The 16,858-nt window shown below is 31.5% G+C and overlaps 1 protein-coding gene and 1 pseudogene across 1 annotated transcript; both read right to left on the bottom strand.

Annotated features, from left to right (window-relative positions):
* Nucleotides 1-418: 418 nt before the first annotated feature.
* Arpc5 (Actin-related protein 2/3 complex, subunit 5) lies at nucleotides 419-16,764 on the bottom strand. The gene is made up of 4 exons (XM_067271137.1): nucleotides 16,509-16,764; nucleotides 7,539-7,611; nucleotides 6,810-6,986; nucleotides 419-1,804 (listed from the first exon to the last, which is right to left on the bottom strand). Exons 1-4 carry the CDS (start codon nucleotides 16,652-16,654, stop codon nucleotides 1,742-1,744), a joined length of 459 nt encoding a protein of 152 aa, XP_067127238.1. The 5' UTR covers nucleotides 16,655-16,764; the 3' UTR covers nucleotides 419-1,741.
* Nucleotides 2,995-4,323, bottom strand: LOC136976003 (DNA-dependent metalloprotease SPRTN-like; annotated as a pseudogene).
* Nucleotides 16,765-16,858: the final 94 nt, after the last annotated feature.

Below are 16,858 nucleotides of genomic sequence, written 5' to 3'. Positions count from 1 at the left end.
GTATGTTAATTCTGTGTATGGAATTATTACAAAACTTATAAAACTAATTAGAGTTAGCAATCAAATTGCAATTAGCAGTACTTAAAGATTTTCAACATGTTTGCTGTTATTGCACTTTTGAGTTCAGCTGATCTTTATATAAATTTTGAGAGAGAATTTTATATTGTCATTACAAACCTTTCTAAATTTAACACGGTAATCTGCACTAAAGAAGATAAAGAACAGTGCTACATTAATGCACTTATACACATTTGTATAACTGCATCAGTGTAACAATGCACTTCTGTAAGATAACTGGTCGTGTCTTTTTTGTTCTTGGGAATGTGCACGAATAAAATTATGTAAAATCAAAATACATTAAATAACATCCGATTATTTTCTTTTGACTAAACATTCAAGACATTTAACAGCAATAAAATATTTTCAAACAAAACTTTATTTCTAATAGCTAAGCAATGTCATTTTCACATGTGAAGAAAATTAAAAAGTTGAAAAATTACAAATTGGAACATACATAATTCACATTTTATAATACATCATTATTTTCAAATGTCAAAATAAATATTTGAATCAAAATGTCTTGGTAATTTACTGGTCTCAAATTCCCATTTACTGGATTTTACCCAGCTTTCGATCGTTTAAAATTATGCGAGTATCGCACCCGTATCGTAACCCATAAGCCGATCGGTCGCACGGAACACGCTTCTACATTTTTCCACCTCCGCTCCGGCTGTCATTTATACACACGGATAACTTTGAATAATGATTAATTTTATTAAAATCTGCATAATCCATTAATATTTCATTTAAAATGGGATTATACAAGTAAATTAATCCCAAGTTTTAAAATCCACAAGTGGACAACATACAGGTTTTTACCAAGAATAAGTATCAAACTTTTCATTTATCTAAAATTATAAAAAAGCATTAACACTGATTTAGTAACATCTTATTTAAAAGGTATTACATATCTTAAACAGAAAGCATAATTATTTTTTATATCAAACCATCAATAAAACAACTTAATTATTGTCTGTAGTAAAGTTATCTTATTTAACTTTATTCTTAAAAAGTAAGTACAGGAATGTCAAAATCAATGCAGTACTGGGCATCTTGATTCAATTTTATAAATGCCATCCATAAATACATACTTGAATACAATTTGAGTAATTCGAATGATAATGATTGAATAAATTCCATAAATTGTACATTAAATCATACAAAAAAAAAAAATTTCCATTGCAACACAATTGGCACCATTTTCTTTGTTTTGCGTGGAAGACTACTTTCTCCGAAATTATTACGATTCTCGACGTCGTCACGGTGCCCAGCAATTTGGCACTTTTCTCAAATTAGTACACGGGCCATTTGCTATATAAATGTAATCAGTGTTTTGTTTCTGTGTGCAACTGATTCTTTACAAGAGACTATTTCGTTAAGAAAAAAAGAAATATCAAATAATAATTTTCTTCTTTTCGTTAGTGAAAAACTTGTAGAAATTGTGTCGAATAAAAAGTAGAAGTTATATATTTATATATATAAATAATTTGTTCATTTCTTTTTACAAATAAATTTATAAAATGTTAAACATTTTTTTTTCTTTTTCCAGCTTAAAGTTATCACATAAAAAGTAAATATAAAATGGCAGTGCCATATACAAAATGCTGAAAGAATTTTTTAGGAATGATTTATCAAAATAAGTATGGAAATTTACAGTTTTTTTCCTCCCGTTGCGGAATACTTAAACTCTCTTTCTATCGGTCAGAACACGAACGATACTACCGACACCACCGGTTGCATATACCTGAAATTGATATCAATAATAATTTTTAAACACCGAATTAATTATGTTAAAATATAATTAGGTGCTGTCCATAAATTACATATTGCAGATACGGGCGGGACCGTATGCAGGTAATCGTGACGAGAGGACGGGGATATATTTACAAAAATGTTAGATAATGCCAAGGGTCTAGAGCCTCGAGTAATAGAATAATTCGTGTTTGTTTCTGTGGTTTGCTATGCAATACATAGTAAACCACACTGTTTACATCATTGCTTTGTATGTTATACGTGTAATTAATAAAATAATGTAATGTTTGGTATGTCATGCTGTGTATTATTCATTAATAAAATGAAGATACATGTCATGTAATTCTAGAAGTGGGTATGTGCTACAACATTACAGAGCATTATAGAAGGGATGGTAGTTTACAAGTATAAAAATAACATTACACAATTTATGGACAATCCCTTAACTCAAAAATTTGTTTATACATTTGATTAAAACTAAAATTATTGACTAATTTATTAAAAATCAGTATAGCATTTTTTGAAACATCCTTTATATAAACAAACATATTCTATTTAATGAAACATCCTTTACAAATATTTTTTAAAACTCTTGATTTGTCAATAATTGTACAGTTAACATAGTTGTTATTGAGAATAAAAATTAAAATTCTGTGTGTTCCTCTCAAAAAAAGGTTGAATGGCTAATTGTTTTGATCATATTCTTTCCTTGGTCTTTTATAAAATTTTGTTCAATTTTTCAATTTGAATTGGTTTCTCAATGAGAGAAAAAGTTTGTTTATGATTGTTAAATGTCATATAAACAGTCATTTTAGTGTTCCTTTGTCCAAAAGACTATATTTTGCTTTTTTTAGAAACATCCAATGATTGCCTAAATGATTGGGCTACAATTCTGCTAATTTAAATAATTAATACAAAGTAATTTGCTACTAGAAGTAGACATTAGGTGCCATTGAAGTCTTAAATAAAAAAAAGCAAAAGTACTTAAGTTTTTTGGATTTATTTATTTTGAGTAATATCATCAATAAATCTGTGGACATTTTAGTTAGTTTATTACAGTATATAGAGAAACTATTTAAAAAGTTAACAGATGAATTTAAAAAATATTTCAATAACCCAGTCAAGAATATTAAGGAACTTTTGAATATTCCTACTTATTTACAGGATTTAAAAATCCTATAATTAAGTATAGCAAGTATGAAATAAAATCTTCACAAAAACACCACTGCAAGTTATTTCGTGTTCCGCCCCAATAATCGACGGATGACGGAGCTCTATTTATTGCCCTCTTTACTATTCCATAGATGGGTGTTTTCTCCCCGCAGGGACCATTGCAGCGCCACCGGTGCCGACGATACAAATCCACCTCGTCGTGAAAATTGTGATCCACCGTTATACTGGCTCCCGTAAGTTTGTTTATTCAAAACGTGTGCTTCGGAAATTCGGGTCCGTGCAAATCGTCATCCTCATTTCTTGTAACAAAGAGATAAGCATGTATCATCTCTCATGCAATAGAGTTTAAACTAGATCTTTACGAGAACGTAACTTCAAAAGTGGCAAACTGAGACGAATGTAGCAGAGACCGCTGTGTTCTTTGTAACCACATTTACCTGCAGATGACTTCATTTGATTACTCCAATTTACTTCCACTCTGTTGAGTTTATTCCAGAAATAATTAGAATTAAATTCCAAAAACAGACTGTGGATGTCAGGATTCGGGTCGTTCAATTCCCAAAAACTATCGACGATGGACACTGATTTCCTGTTAGAGCATTCCTGAATATCAGGAGAATCATCATCAAGCTCTTCTTCCAGATACAAAGCTAAGGCATATTCATAATTGTTCCAAATCAAACCACAAGCCACAGGCTCTTAGAAATATTATTTTCTGGTTCTTTAACCAGAAAATAATACAGTAGAACCTCTATTATCCGGACTAATTGGGGATGAAGGTAGTCCGGATAAGGAAAAATCCGGATAATCGAAAATAATAATAATTGACAGTGCATATATTATGAATAATTTTTATTTGTCTAGATTTACATATAGCTTCAATATTAAATTATTTTTTATTAAGAAATTCAATTAATGACTTTTGTTTACCAGTAAAGCTAGCTGTTCTTTTTGAAACTGCTAAATCGCAAATACTTTGAACACATATAAGTCGTCCTGAGTTACACTCTTCTTAGCTCTCAAACCACTTCATGGCGACATCTAAGCACCAAAAAGCTTCAGAATGTGTAGGACCAATATCTCTTACTTCGCAAATCTCTTCGTCTTCTCGATCTTGTTCATCTGAGTCAGATATTTCTTTAATTATTTCCTCATCATTCAAAATTTGGAATCCAGGATCGTTCGTATCACAATTTAACCACTCGGTTACATTTTCTTCATCACATTCAGCACATATTGAAATTTGTGCTATTGCTTCCACAATGTCTCCTATACCACTTTCTACTGTTACTGGAATTTACTAATGGTCTTTTCAAAATTTTGTTCCATGCATTCCATCACGTACAGTATGTACATAAACAGTGTCGCAATTCGCCAAGGGCAAATCAGCAAATTCGTACAATTTTTGTTTATTTTGAACAATCCGGATAATCAAAAATCCGGATAATAGAGGTCCGGATAATCGAGGTTCTGTATTATTTTCTGGTTAAAGAACCAGAAAATAATATTTCTACGAGAAAACCAGAAGCAAACAATAAAAGTTTGAGTTAAAAAAATGAATTAAAATATTTAACAAAATTATAATTTTATTTTTCTGACCTTTAACCAATTTTGTTGGAATGTTTACTTTAACATTGTAACAATTTATTAATAGTTTTGCATCAAAATGAATTATAAAACATTATTTTGGATAACATTAAAGTTTTGGATAAATCACACAAACAAATTAATATACAGTAATACCTCGGTTTTCGCTGACTTCAGTTATTGTCTTAGTTTTCGTCGATTTTTTTTGGCAAAAAATTTGTCTCAGTTTTCGTCAGCATGCCCAAGTGACCTCGCTGCTAATTTTGCGAAAACAAAGGGTAACCCACGCATTTTCCGGCGCAGTGTGGCGTTATTTCTCGTTGTGTGGTGTGAGCCCACAACGAGAAATAAGCCCACAACAGCCCACCACTGGCCGACGTTTCCGTTCCTCGAACACTAGGAGTTCGGTCGTGGGTTTACACTTCGCCAGGACGGGCTGGTCACGTGGAGTTTTCCGGGTTTTCTTCACATCTAATGCCTGAATAGGGGCCAGTTATCCTTTTAAACAGATTTTCCAGAAGGCATTATTCCCCACAATACGACCATCATAAATGCATACAACTACTATTACATGACAATTACGTCACACTTTACCACGGGGCGATATAGGCTAGAAGCTCATATCCAACTAGCTTCTACAAGACAAGACATTACCCCTGCATGTCTATCCAACAATTCCATTGCTTTTCTTTAGATTCAGTCTTTTATATTAATTTCTCATTGCTTTTAGTATTTAACAATATATTAATTCTTTATAAAATGTGTTTTTGGTGTGTATTTTGGAGTGTCTAGAACGAATTAATTGGATTTACATTGATTCATATGGAAATAATTGCCTCGGTTTTTGTTGGTTTCGGATTTCGCCGATTGTTTTCGGATGAATTATCGACGAAAACCAAGTTATCACTGTATTGCTAAGATCATTATATTTATTTCAAAATTACATGTTGGAAAACTTATCCTATCTTTATCATATTTATACTTTATTATAACTAATAGCTATCATTCATTACTTACAAGTAATTACCAGTAACTTATATCATCAAATGATATGTAATTGTTTAAACTCATTTGTGTTAAGTTTAAAATTGTAAATAATTAAATTTGTACAAACAAAAAAATAAACTAATGTTATTCATTTTTATTAATGTTTAAAAAAGAAAGATGACATGTAAACTAAATAACATACAAGGATTTTTTACAGAGTATTTTACACTCAAAATTTAGATTTTCAACATTTTTAATAAATTTATAAATCTATAGAAGAAATTCCATTGTGATAAATGAAGTCTAAATTGGAGTATATAAAAGCAAGTTATTACAAGCAATGAAATTAAATACATGTTAAGTAAAATGTGCAGAGGGAAGTAATCCATTATAAAAAATTTATCTATTAAAATTAGTTATAAAACAGAAGCCAAATTGAGAATTTCCTTTCTCTTGTTTTAGATTTTTTTACACATAATTTTAAATGTTATTAATTTAATAAATACTGTACTATAAATCTACTTAAATTGGACAATGGTACGCAATGATTCACATAACTAGCATATCAATTCACACCATAAATAGCTTCTATTCAATTGAAAAGTCAATGATTTGAGAGAAAGGAAGTTTTGTGTTTTATTTTAATATTTCATTTGGCTACCTTCCAAATTCAAAGACTTACAGTAATAATGTTAAAATATTCATAAATGGAGAATGACTAAATAATGTCAATTAATCATATAAAGGCTACTGTTATATTTACAACTATATATTACATGCACAGTTCTAAATTGTGTATAAGTGACAAGCCACAACTGTTTTAAACATTGCCATAGCAATATTTAAAACAGTTGTGATAGCTATTAATATCTGATTCATCAATAATTGGAACTAAAAATATTTAACAGTATATAAATATCTTCAAGGATTTTTATTATATTTGAAAAGCTTTTAAAGCATTTTAATTAATATATAACCAGAGTATTATAATAATTTAATGTTCTGTGTTAAACAGGTATTATGAATTTTTAAGAATTATAAAATAATCCAGAACAAAATCTAAATTTTATTGTGAATTTTGTTATTTAATAATAAATATTACTTCAACATAAAATCAAATTCTAATTTTTGAAGAGTCTTTAAAACAATAAACAAGAAATCAAAATCGAAATTTATAATTAATAATAAAATAAAACATAAAGCTAATACATTTTATATATATATGCATCTTTATAAGAAATTACAATTACCTTTTCATGCCAAGCTAATAAATGTCCACTGCTTCCTTCGCTTGGATTTTCGAAACCGCGATAAATATATTTCATCAGAACGTCGAGAAGGTCACGATCCATCGAAGTGACGACTTTTTCTATTTCGCTGGCTTTTATCGTAAACAGTATTTTCTGTACTAAATTGAATGCAGAATCCTAAAATGCAAATAGTAATTTCAATGAAAATGATCTAACTATTCACGGTGAAAGCAGACTGATGTGATCATGGTCCTTCTAAGTTGTACAATTGCACTGCAATGTTAGATAGACGGCCCGTAACATGTTTTTAAACACATATATCATAATAAAAATTAGTTTATTTTTATGAGTATTCCCTCAAAGTTACAAAGCCATTCCTTGCCCCACATCTGACAGTCTGTATGCACAAAAGACAGGAAAACCCAATTGCTACTCAGAACACAAAGTTGTGTCTCTATCACCCTAGCTTAGAAGTCTCATAATTTTTATTTTAAGTGTATAATATCCCTCTTTAATATATAAAATATTAGTTATTTTCCTTTTTTTCTTTTTGTTTAAGTTTATTTTAAAAATAATTTACAATTTTATCCCTGTTACCCATACAGCATAGCTTCTACGACTTCTGCACAAGAAAATTCAAATCAAACCTTTTTACTCCTATAACACAAGATCAAAAAAACTCTACTTTCACCATCATACACAGAACAGAATTTTTATTAGTAATTATACCTTCATAATTTGATTTTTTGATCCAATAGGTGCATTTTTCAAAAGTGATTTTAAAGCTTCAATATTTTTTCCTGTATTCACTTGTTAAGAAAAGTAATAACAAACACAGCTGTTTATGTTACTCACTAACTTACTGATAAAAATTTTCATTAAGAATTTTATAAGTTTTAAAACACATTCATTTCTTTATATTAGAAACCCTAGATAGATCTTATTTAAAAATTACAACTGAATGTTTGTTCAACAGCATAAAATGTATAGGTAATCTTTCTGTTTAAATTACTTCTGAATCAAGGCAAAAAAAAAATTTTAAATGCTTAAAATAATCAAAAAAGACGAAATTTCTGAATGGAAATGATGAAAAAAAGGTACATACCAAGTTTTAAAAATAACATTAACCCCTACAAATGGACAAGGCAGCTAAAATGTTGGCCTATTACTATGGAAATTACTGGATAGAATTCGAGAGAGCAACTGTCCAAGAATTTTTCATGGGTAATCTATTCTGGATATTTTGAGCAAAATCCTTCCCCAACCAGCCACCTTTACTGTAAGGTTGGACAAACACACCTAGTGCCTCAGGACAGAAAGAGTTAAAATGAAAAATATCTCATTTCAAATGCCATTATTACAATATTAGAAGAAAAGAATTTTTAAAAATAGAACAGTAAATTGCTATTAGATTGGCTTATTTACATTCAGTACCCGATTATTATAATTTTTGTTATATAACTAAAGAAAAATGTATAAAAACACAAAAATTTAATTTATAATAATTTTCCATTAATTTTTAAATTAATCTCTAAAATTTTAAAATTATTGGGCTGCAATTTGAAAAAATTGTAGACCTATATAAATTCCCATTGTCATCCATCCATCTTTCCTTAATCTTGAGATTGGAGATAGTTAGACGAAAGACGAGACCGGATATGGAAATATTAGGGGCAGAAAAACCCCGATTAACTATATACAAACTTCCGACGCAAACCAAAAGTCATGTTATTTCAATTCAAAAATTTTTCCCTAAAAGGTATTAGATAAATGACCAGCATGACTCTATTGTTAAAGGAAAAGTATGATGTACAGGGGCAAGCCACTACTAATTTCAGGTGGAGAGCATATATTAATATTTTAAATTAAAAATATGATTAAAAATTGCAACCCAGCATTATGATGATGTCACAATGAATAATTGCTCATTATTATTAGTGAAAAATTTCTTCAATTACATAATAAATGATTCTCAAAATTACCAAAATATGCTCAAGCCTTACTACAAGTAGTCCATTTTTTGTTTTACTTTAACATTTTCATTAATTAGAACTTCATCTTCAGAACGTTTCTAAAGAATTCAGTTTTAATGAGCCAAAATTTGGAAATTAAAGATGAATAGAAGGTGAATACAGTTACTCAGGACAGTTCTGAAGATAAAATTCTTACGACATTAAATCAAAAATAAAACAATAAATCTTAAATAAGACTAAGTATATTTTGAGAATTACATTAAACTGTCAAGAAGAAAAAATTAAACAAATGAATACTGGTAACATTTAAAATTCTTTTAAAAGTTAGTTTTAAGATGGAATATTATGAAATTTGTTTAATCTGAACTATTAGTTAAAATTGGTTATTTTAATGCATTATTTGTTCTAAAATATTATTTACAAAAATCCACACCTGATAGTATTAATTAAAATGCTAAGTAATTTGACACTAAAGGCGGTCATTAGATGCCATCTCCTGCTAAGTTTAATAATTATAATTAAATTAATATTTTAAAAATTAATTTAGAAGGTTCTGGAAGAAAAGAATTGGCACAAAGTGGGACTCAAACTCACAACTCCCACATTCCATGCAGTCATGTTGCCAGTCACATTAACCAGACTTTCCAGAACTTATTAATTTAGATATAATATTACTGAAAGTGTAATTACTTATGGTTACATCTAAATTATTATGTTCTGAAAGCAAGGATAGGACAAGTCTAGGTAGCATAAATGGCAATGTAACTACGCATTACGGGCAGGAGTTTCAGGCTAGATTCCCACTTTGGGCCAATTCTTTTCTTCCAGAACCTTCTAAATTAATAATTATTAAAATATTAATTTAATTATAATTATTAAATTTAGAAAGAGATGGTTCCTAATTCCTGTCTTTAATGCCAAATTAACTTAGCATTTAATTAATAGTAATAGTAGTAGCAGTATAGCCTGATATAATTTGACAATTGTTTGGCTTCAAAAATATTACAATAAAGAACATTCATATATATGACATCATAAGCAAATCACATAGCCACATACAAATATATAATGTCAGTCTATATTCAAAATTATTAATTTAGCATAAGGAATAAAAAGTAATAGATTTATTACCATAAATATGCCATTTAAAATAAATTTTTCAATCCTAATATAGTTGTCTAACTATAAACAATATACTGGAAACCATTAAATGTAATGTTTCTTCTTACCAATTTAACAGAGGAAAGGGAAAGGTTGCCAATGACTTCAACCTTTGCCTGTGGTCACCATTCAATACCTTATCTCCAGCATCTCTGTTGCCCATTTGCTTCTTTTCATCCCCCACTAAAATAATATATGCTAATGATATTGCAAACTAGTAATAAATATATTTAAAAGCTTCTTGCCTGTATTATTTAATCACAAAAACTTACTACCTTAGTTACTTATGACTAATGAACAGGCTTATTACACGGGTAGAGTATGCCTCTTTTGATTCTTAGCAGATCCCTTTAATCATTTTTTTGTTTGAACAAATGAAATACTTTTATTATTAATAAAGAAATATTGTTTTAAAGATACTATTTGTTAGTAAAAGTAACATTAATTTTATAATATTAGGAACCAGGAGTGGATTACCCATTAAGCAAAATAAGCACGTGCTTAGGGCATTGAGGGAAAGGGGTTCCACAGAAATTTTCCATAGCCGAATTTACCATGGTCTATATGGTGTAATACTGCAAATGGTGCAGCTGAACCATGATCTGCAAAAGGGGCTCCCACATTAAATGAAAAAATTACATACAGATATATAACAACAACAACGAGAGCACTCAGAGATTGCAGACCTCCACCAAAGGTCATGAAATCGAAGGAAAAAAATTTCCCCCACATAAATAAAAACAGGAAACTTGTATGCAGTCTGAAATTTGTATACTTTCTATACAATGTCAGAGGAAAAAACAAACACACACATACTCTGACAAAACCATAACCTCCTTGGCAGAAGTAAAAATAATATGAGAGCAGTTTTTTTTCAAGCTCCGATGGTCCATAAAACAAAGACAAGTATAAATAACAAAATGAATTTATTACCAAAAGTTAGGTACAAACACGATTACTTTTCAACATAATCACTGTGAAAATTGAGGAATTTGGCATATCTGTGGACGAGCTTTTTTATTCCCTTGTCATAGAATATTGCCTTAACAATGTTGTTTTGAAAATCATCATTAGTCTCAAACCTCTGCCCTGCTAGTCACGTTTTCATTTCAGGAAAGAAGTGGAAGTCTTCACACATTAAAAAGTTTTAAGCTGGATGGAAGTCTGAAAGGTGGAAGTCTTTACCACCTTTAAACACCCAGCATATAGCCTCAATTTAGTGCCGAGTGACTTCCACCTCTTTCCTGAACAGGAAAAGTGGCTAGGAGGGCAGAGGTTCGAGACTAATGATATCTTCAAAACAACGTTAGGGCCCATCTAGTCATTGACGGCAACATTCTATGAGAAGATAATGGAAGAGCTCGTCCACAGATATGACAAATGCCTCAATCTTCACAGTGATTATGTTGAAAAGTAACCATGTTTGTACTAACTTTTGGTAATAAATTCATTATGTTATTTACACTTGTCTTTTTTTTATGGACCATCGAAGCTTGGAAAAAAAACAGCCTATATAATAATAGTAATGACAGAGATTAATAATATACATTAATCTTGGAAATACAACAAAATTAGAATCTGATAATTGCCCCATAGACAAGAAGATCACAAAGGCTCACATGATCTTTCTTGTTTAAATCTTGTTGAAGTTGGCTGTCCCATTCAGTTGTCCACTGAGAACGAAACTGTGCAGGGGTGCTAGTAGCTCACTCAGCATCCATTATGCCAACAGGCAACAACACATGTGCTAACATTGTAACTTTGTAAGTAAGCTGATTCCTTTTTTTTATGACACTGACAACAAATAATGTAATGTTTCATAATTTTGTGGAAGTGCTTATGAAATGGTGTATAGTGCTGCTTTGACTATGCATGTATTTTCTATTGTTTATTTATCACATGATGGACTGGTGGTGATAACTGAGGTTGTATTTCATTATGTCTGTCAATTTACGTGGTGCTAGTAATTTCTGAATGTGCATTTTTTGTACATAGTGCCAAGGTGGTCGTGGAGATGAGAACAGTTTTTTTTCTCGTGTGATGGTGACAGTGACTCTTGTACTTTATCAAGTGATACGAGACAGACTTCATCCATGTGCTGAGTGTTTCGATGCAGGTTAGACTCCTGCTGTCACTATTAATTTGTAACACACCCCCAGCAACTCCACTTTTCAGTTTACAAATTCTGAGACAAAATCTGTCTATATTAATTAAAACACAAAAGCACAAGATTCAGCTGTAAGCCGGGAATTAAACTGTCTATATGGTTCTATGATATGTGTAACTGTGTTGATTGTCACATAATAATTCAAACAAAATATTTCTTTTTATTTCTATACTTTACAGACCCCCAAGAACAAAGATGAAATGTGTTCAGTTAAGTGGTGCACAAAAGCAAAAACCATCAAAAAAGAAACAAGAGAAGACTTTGGATCTAGAGTCAAAGACTACAAAGCTGACTGTTTTCTTCACACAAGTTTCACAACATAATATACCAATTCCAGGTCAAAACCGATCTTTGTCATCAGAAATGGACACAAATACAGTAAATACACTTTGATCACTTCAGAATCAAAATATGGTGGTGTTAGAATCACCAAGGTGTCACAAACAGGTTCATCTAGCATGTCTCATTACTGATCTTACTTTGCCTGTAAATTGTCTTGTTACCTCTACTACAAATGTTGGTTCAAGTTACTTTTCAATACATTCTGGAGTTGAAAGAATTGCTGAAAATGAAAGTTTAGTGAATTGGCAAATCAGGTGTTACAGTGCTTAAGTGAAACTTGTAGGCTAAACTTTTCAAAATGTAGGGGTCTGTCTTATGACAACACTACTAACATGTCCTGGCTTTATAAGGAGATGCAGCAAAAAAATTTTAGAAACAAACAAGTTTGGTACATATGTGCCCTGTGCAGCTCATTCACTAAATCTGTTAAACTGAAATGCTGTTGACTGCTGTCAAGAGGCAGTTAATTTCTTCTCTACAGTACAGTTACTCTTTACCTTTTTATCAGCCACAAGCAGCCAGTGAAAAATTCTTAAAGGTTGTATTAGAAATGAAAGTGTCTTACAATTCCTCTCTGATACCTGATGAGAGACATATGCTATGGTGACAGCAGCAATTTTGAAATCTTCCCTTAAAATTGCAAAAGCATTAGAATATATAGCCAAAGACCAGTCACAAAAGGGAGACACTAGAAGAGAAGCAAATAATATTGCAGATAAGATTCGAGAGCTAGGATTTGTTTTTATGTTGAATTTTTGGAATGAGATTTTGCAGAATTTTCACAGAGTAAGCAAAGTTCTATAAAATGAGGATGTGAACATGTGTAGATCTGTATGTATCATTAGCTTGTTAGACTAGATGTTGCTTGTCGGAAAGATTAGTAAAAATTAGTAAGACTCGTGTAACTGGTTATATAACAAAGAAACAAAGAATACACAAAGATTACACTGTCTTGACTCATGGAAGGTCAGTGCTGGAAAGGGGAGTGTGAAACGAGGTCACTGTCCCCAAGGGGTCAACAGCGCCACCAACTTTTTATTACATAACGGAAGAACGTTTACAAAACATTGGGACACAATTTGTGTATGTAACGACGTTGTATAACATTTGACAATAATTTCGATCGTTGATTCCAACATAGCTGACCAACTGTGCACTTTGCAAGATGAATTTGAAAGATATGAAGCAGCTACAAAGGAAATGCTACCAGATGTTGATTACAAGGCAGCTACAACTCACAAAGGTATCAGAAAGAAAATACCCAATGATGAAGATCAAGCACCAGAAGTATATCTGAATGCTAGAGATAAATTTCATATCACCACCTTTTACACAATTGTTAACAAACTCGAAACTGAGATGAAAAGAAAAGAGAGATATACAAAGAAGCAAAGAGATTTTCTTTTCTAAGTGATGTGTCATATAATGTCACTTCATCATCTACTAACATTGAAAAATATTCTCAGTGCTGTCAAAAGCTGATTGATGCTTACCCCGAGGACTTCAACAGTAATTTCTCAGCTGAGTTTCAACAGTTTCATTCATATGTGCACCATAAGTTCAACGTAAGAAAAAATATAAAAACAAGATTCGGTCATGCTGAACTTTATAAAATAATTGTAAAAGGAAATATTGAGTGTGCCCTTCCAAATGTAGACATTGGCTTTTGTGTATTTTTAACATCAGGTCACAAATTTCTCAGCTAAGCCTTCATTTTCTCAGTTGAAGTATATTAAAAATCCCATCACAACAACTATGCAACAATGCAGGCTGGATGCCTTATCTCTATGTATAGAAGCAGATGTGTTACATAAGATTAGTTTTGAGGATCTGATCAGACTTTGCAGTTAAAAAAAGTAAGAGAAAACTTTTCAAATATAAATAAAATGGAAGTATACAAAACTAAAAGATTTTGATGCCCCCATATAAAGGGGGCATCAAAATCTTTCAAGTGCTTAGAGCCTCTAAGGGTCTTAATCTGGCCCTGTTAGGAACCACTACAAAGCCCTAAGTTTTCTCCATGCCTAAGGAAAAACCTTCAATCCCCTCTCAACAGCCCTAAATATACCAATATTTTTAACATACATATTGTAAAATAAAATAAAAAAATAATGTTTACTGTTAGTTTTATACACCTAGGTCATGTTACAGTTTATCACAGATGTATAAAATTCTTGTTACAGCACTGGTTTGTTTCACAAAATGCATGATTAGTATAGAGTTATTATTTGAAGACAGATTCACACTTTATGAGCTTAAACACTGATGACTGATTTTATGAAAAAGAACAAAGTATATTCAAAAAACAAATATCATATTGGCCCTAACAAAAGCCCATCCCTACCATTTTAAGTTTCTTTGGTTAAAACTAACGTAACAAAGCTCTCCTCTCACTACAAGGATACTATATATTTGCTATTGAGAATTCAGTATTCTAATATACAGCAAATAGCACATTCTAACAAAATTTTTAAAATGCTGATAAATTGTAAAAGTTACAGAAAAGTTTGTACATAGTTTAAACACTGTTAACTAAATTAATAGTATCTACATCCAATAGTCTTAGACACTAACATAATTACTGTACATATCAATAAATTTGCCATTTGTATTACTGCTTTATCAGTATATGAGATTAAATGTAAATTTTTAAAAACTATTTCTCACTTCATACAGTTTTATTGCAATATACAGTAAATAATGGTCATAATAAAAGCCTGCATTTCAGAAATGTATTAAGCTCATAAATATTTAAATAATTGTTAAATAAAATATTTTGGCATTTTCAAGGATTAATTGAATAACAACATATGAGCAATCTGCCAAGGGGGAATGCCTCCCAGGACTTTCTATGGTAAACCGGCTCTTATTTATGTGTTAGACACACGAAGAAAACCCCAAAAACACCCGACCAACCAGTCAGCCAGATGCAAACCCACAACCAACCGCCGCCATTCGGTCGTCTCGTCCATTAGGTCATTGGCAAGTTTTAAGGACCACCTTATATTTATGTTAAATATATACCATATTTAACATTCTCTGGCATTTTCTATTTTATTTGACCGACCATCCCGTAACCAAAATTAAAACAATGTAACTACACCTCCGAACGAGACAGTCTGGTCTCATTCGAGCCATAGACCATACATATAAGAGAAAAAAAGTCAAAGGAACCATACTTCTACGCGTGATCCTTCACAAGATTAGTCCCAGAAGTCAGATTACAGGCAATTGTTAGTCACATCGCTCCACTGTCCCTCATATTCACCAATACAAGTTAGAGTTAGGGTTAAATTTCAAGTTACTGGTAAATTGGCATTTGCCGACTCCGAATCTCGAGTCAAACACTACTAACTCTAACTCTAGAAAATCGGTAGAGTTAGAGTTATTAGTGTTTGACTCGAGATTCGGAGTCGGCGAATGCCAATTTACCGGTAACTCGAAATTTAACCCTATCTCTAACTCGTATTGGTGACTACAGGGGGTACGACTATCGTGTTTAACTATTTAATCAACACAACCGTGACAGCTTCGAGAAGTCCACTCGATCGTCCAGAGTACTCGAACGTTATATAGTTTTAGAGGGGGTGGGGCTTACCCCCACCCGGGCACTTCGGCAAAGTCAAGCAATAGCGAGCCTCGACAAACACAGAACACGGAGTAGGCAGCACACCGGTAGGCAATAAAAACAGACCTTTGTAGGAAAATATCTCACAAAAAGTCACACGTACAGGTACGGTTCCTTTGACTTTTTGCTCATACAGAGGGGTCTACAGTTCCGGGACGTAACTGTACCCCAGAAACCCCTCATTCACTTCACATTAAAACCATATTTTATAACTGATGTATAACATGTTTGTATAGCATTGACACACACCTGCCAAGAATTTATATAAACAGTAAATAACATTATTAAGTTTCATTTACCTACTTATTAACATAATATGCTAGTATATAGATTTAAACATATTAAGATGCGACGATCTATGAATTAAATACGCTAAATAACACCAAACCGTTACAATTGCACGGTCTACACATTTTATTAAAGGATATTGGTTCAACAGGTTATTGATTTCTTGTTCGTCGGGCCCGGTCGGAGGTGATTGAGCTTCGTTATTTTCTTCGTCTTTGTAGTAATCGTCGTTAAATTGATCCACGTCGATCTTTCTAAACGTAGAATTAAAAGTGCTCTTTGCCATCTTACTCAAAACCAAACAAATCCTCTGCTTTCGATAGGAAGCGACTAACAGAACACACCCGGTTCAACACCTCGACTGATGTTATCACATTGCCTACTCACCGATTACTCATAAAATTTCGGTAGATAATACTGAAATTTCGGTAGAAAAAGTTTCATTTATAATAAATATTACGTAGTAATTTATATTATATAACTTTGGAAA

Source organism: Centruroides vittatus, unplaced genomic scaffold (genome assembly GCF_030686945.1).
Source record: "Centruroides vittatus isolate TY-2023 unplaced genomic scaffold, ASM3068694v2 contig_392, whole genome shotgun sequence".
In the NCBI taxonomy this organism is placed as follows: domain Eukaryota; kingdom Metazoa; phylum Arthropoda; class Arachnida; order Scorpiones; family Buthidae; genus Centruroides; species Centruroides vittatus.
The sequence above is the reverse complement of the archived record's forward strand: the minus strand, read 5'-3'. Positions and strand labels throughout refer to the sequence as shown.

What these genes read in the sequence shown, in the direction of transcription:
- Arpc5 (XM_067271137.1), bottom strand. Translation starts at nt 16,654, where the DNA reads ATGGCAAAGAGCACTTTTAATTCTACGTTTAGAAAGATCGACGTGGAT. An exon ending in CAAAAAATCAAATTATGAAG is followed by an intron (nt 6,987 to 7,538) that starts GTATAATTACTA and finishes TTTGCATTTTAG; the next exon opens with GATTCTGCATTCAATTTAGT. An exon ending in TATTAGCTTGGCATGAAAAG is followed by an intron (nt 1,805 to 6,809) that starts GTAATTGTAATT and finishes TATCAATTTCAG; the next exon opens with GTATATGCAACCGGTGGTGT.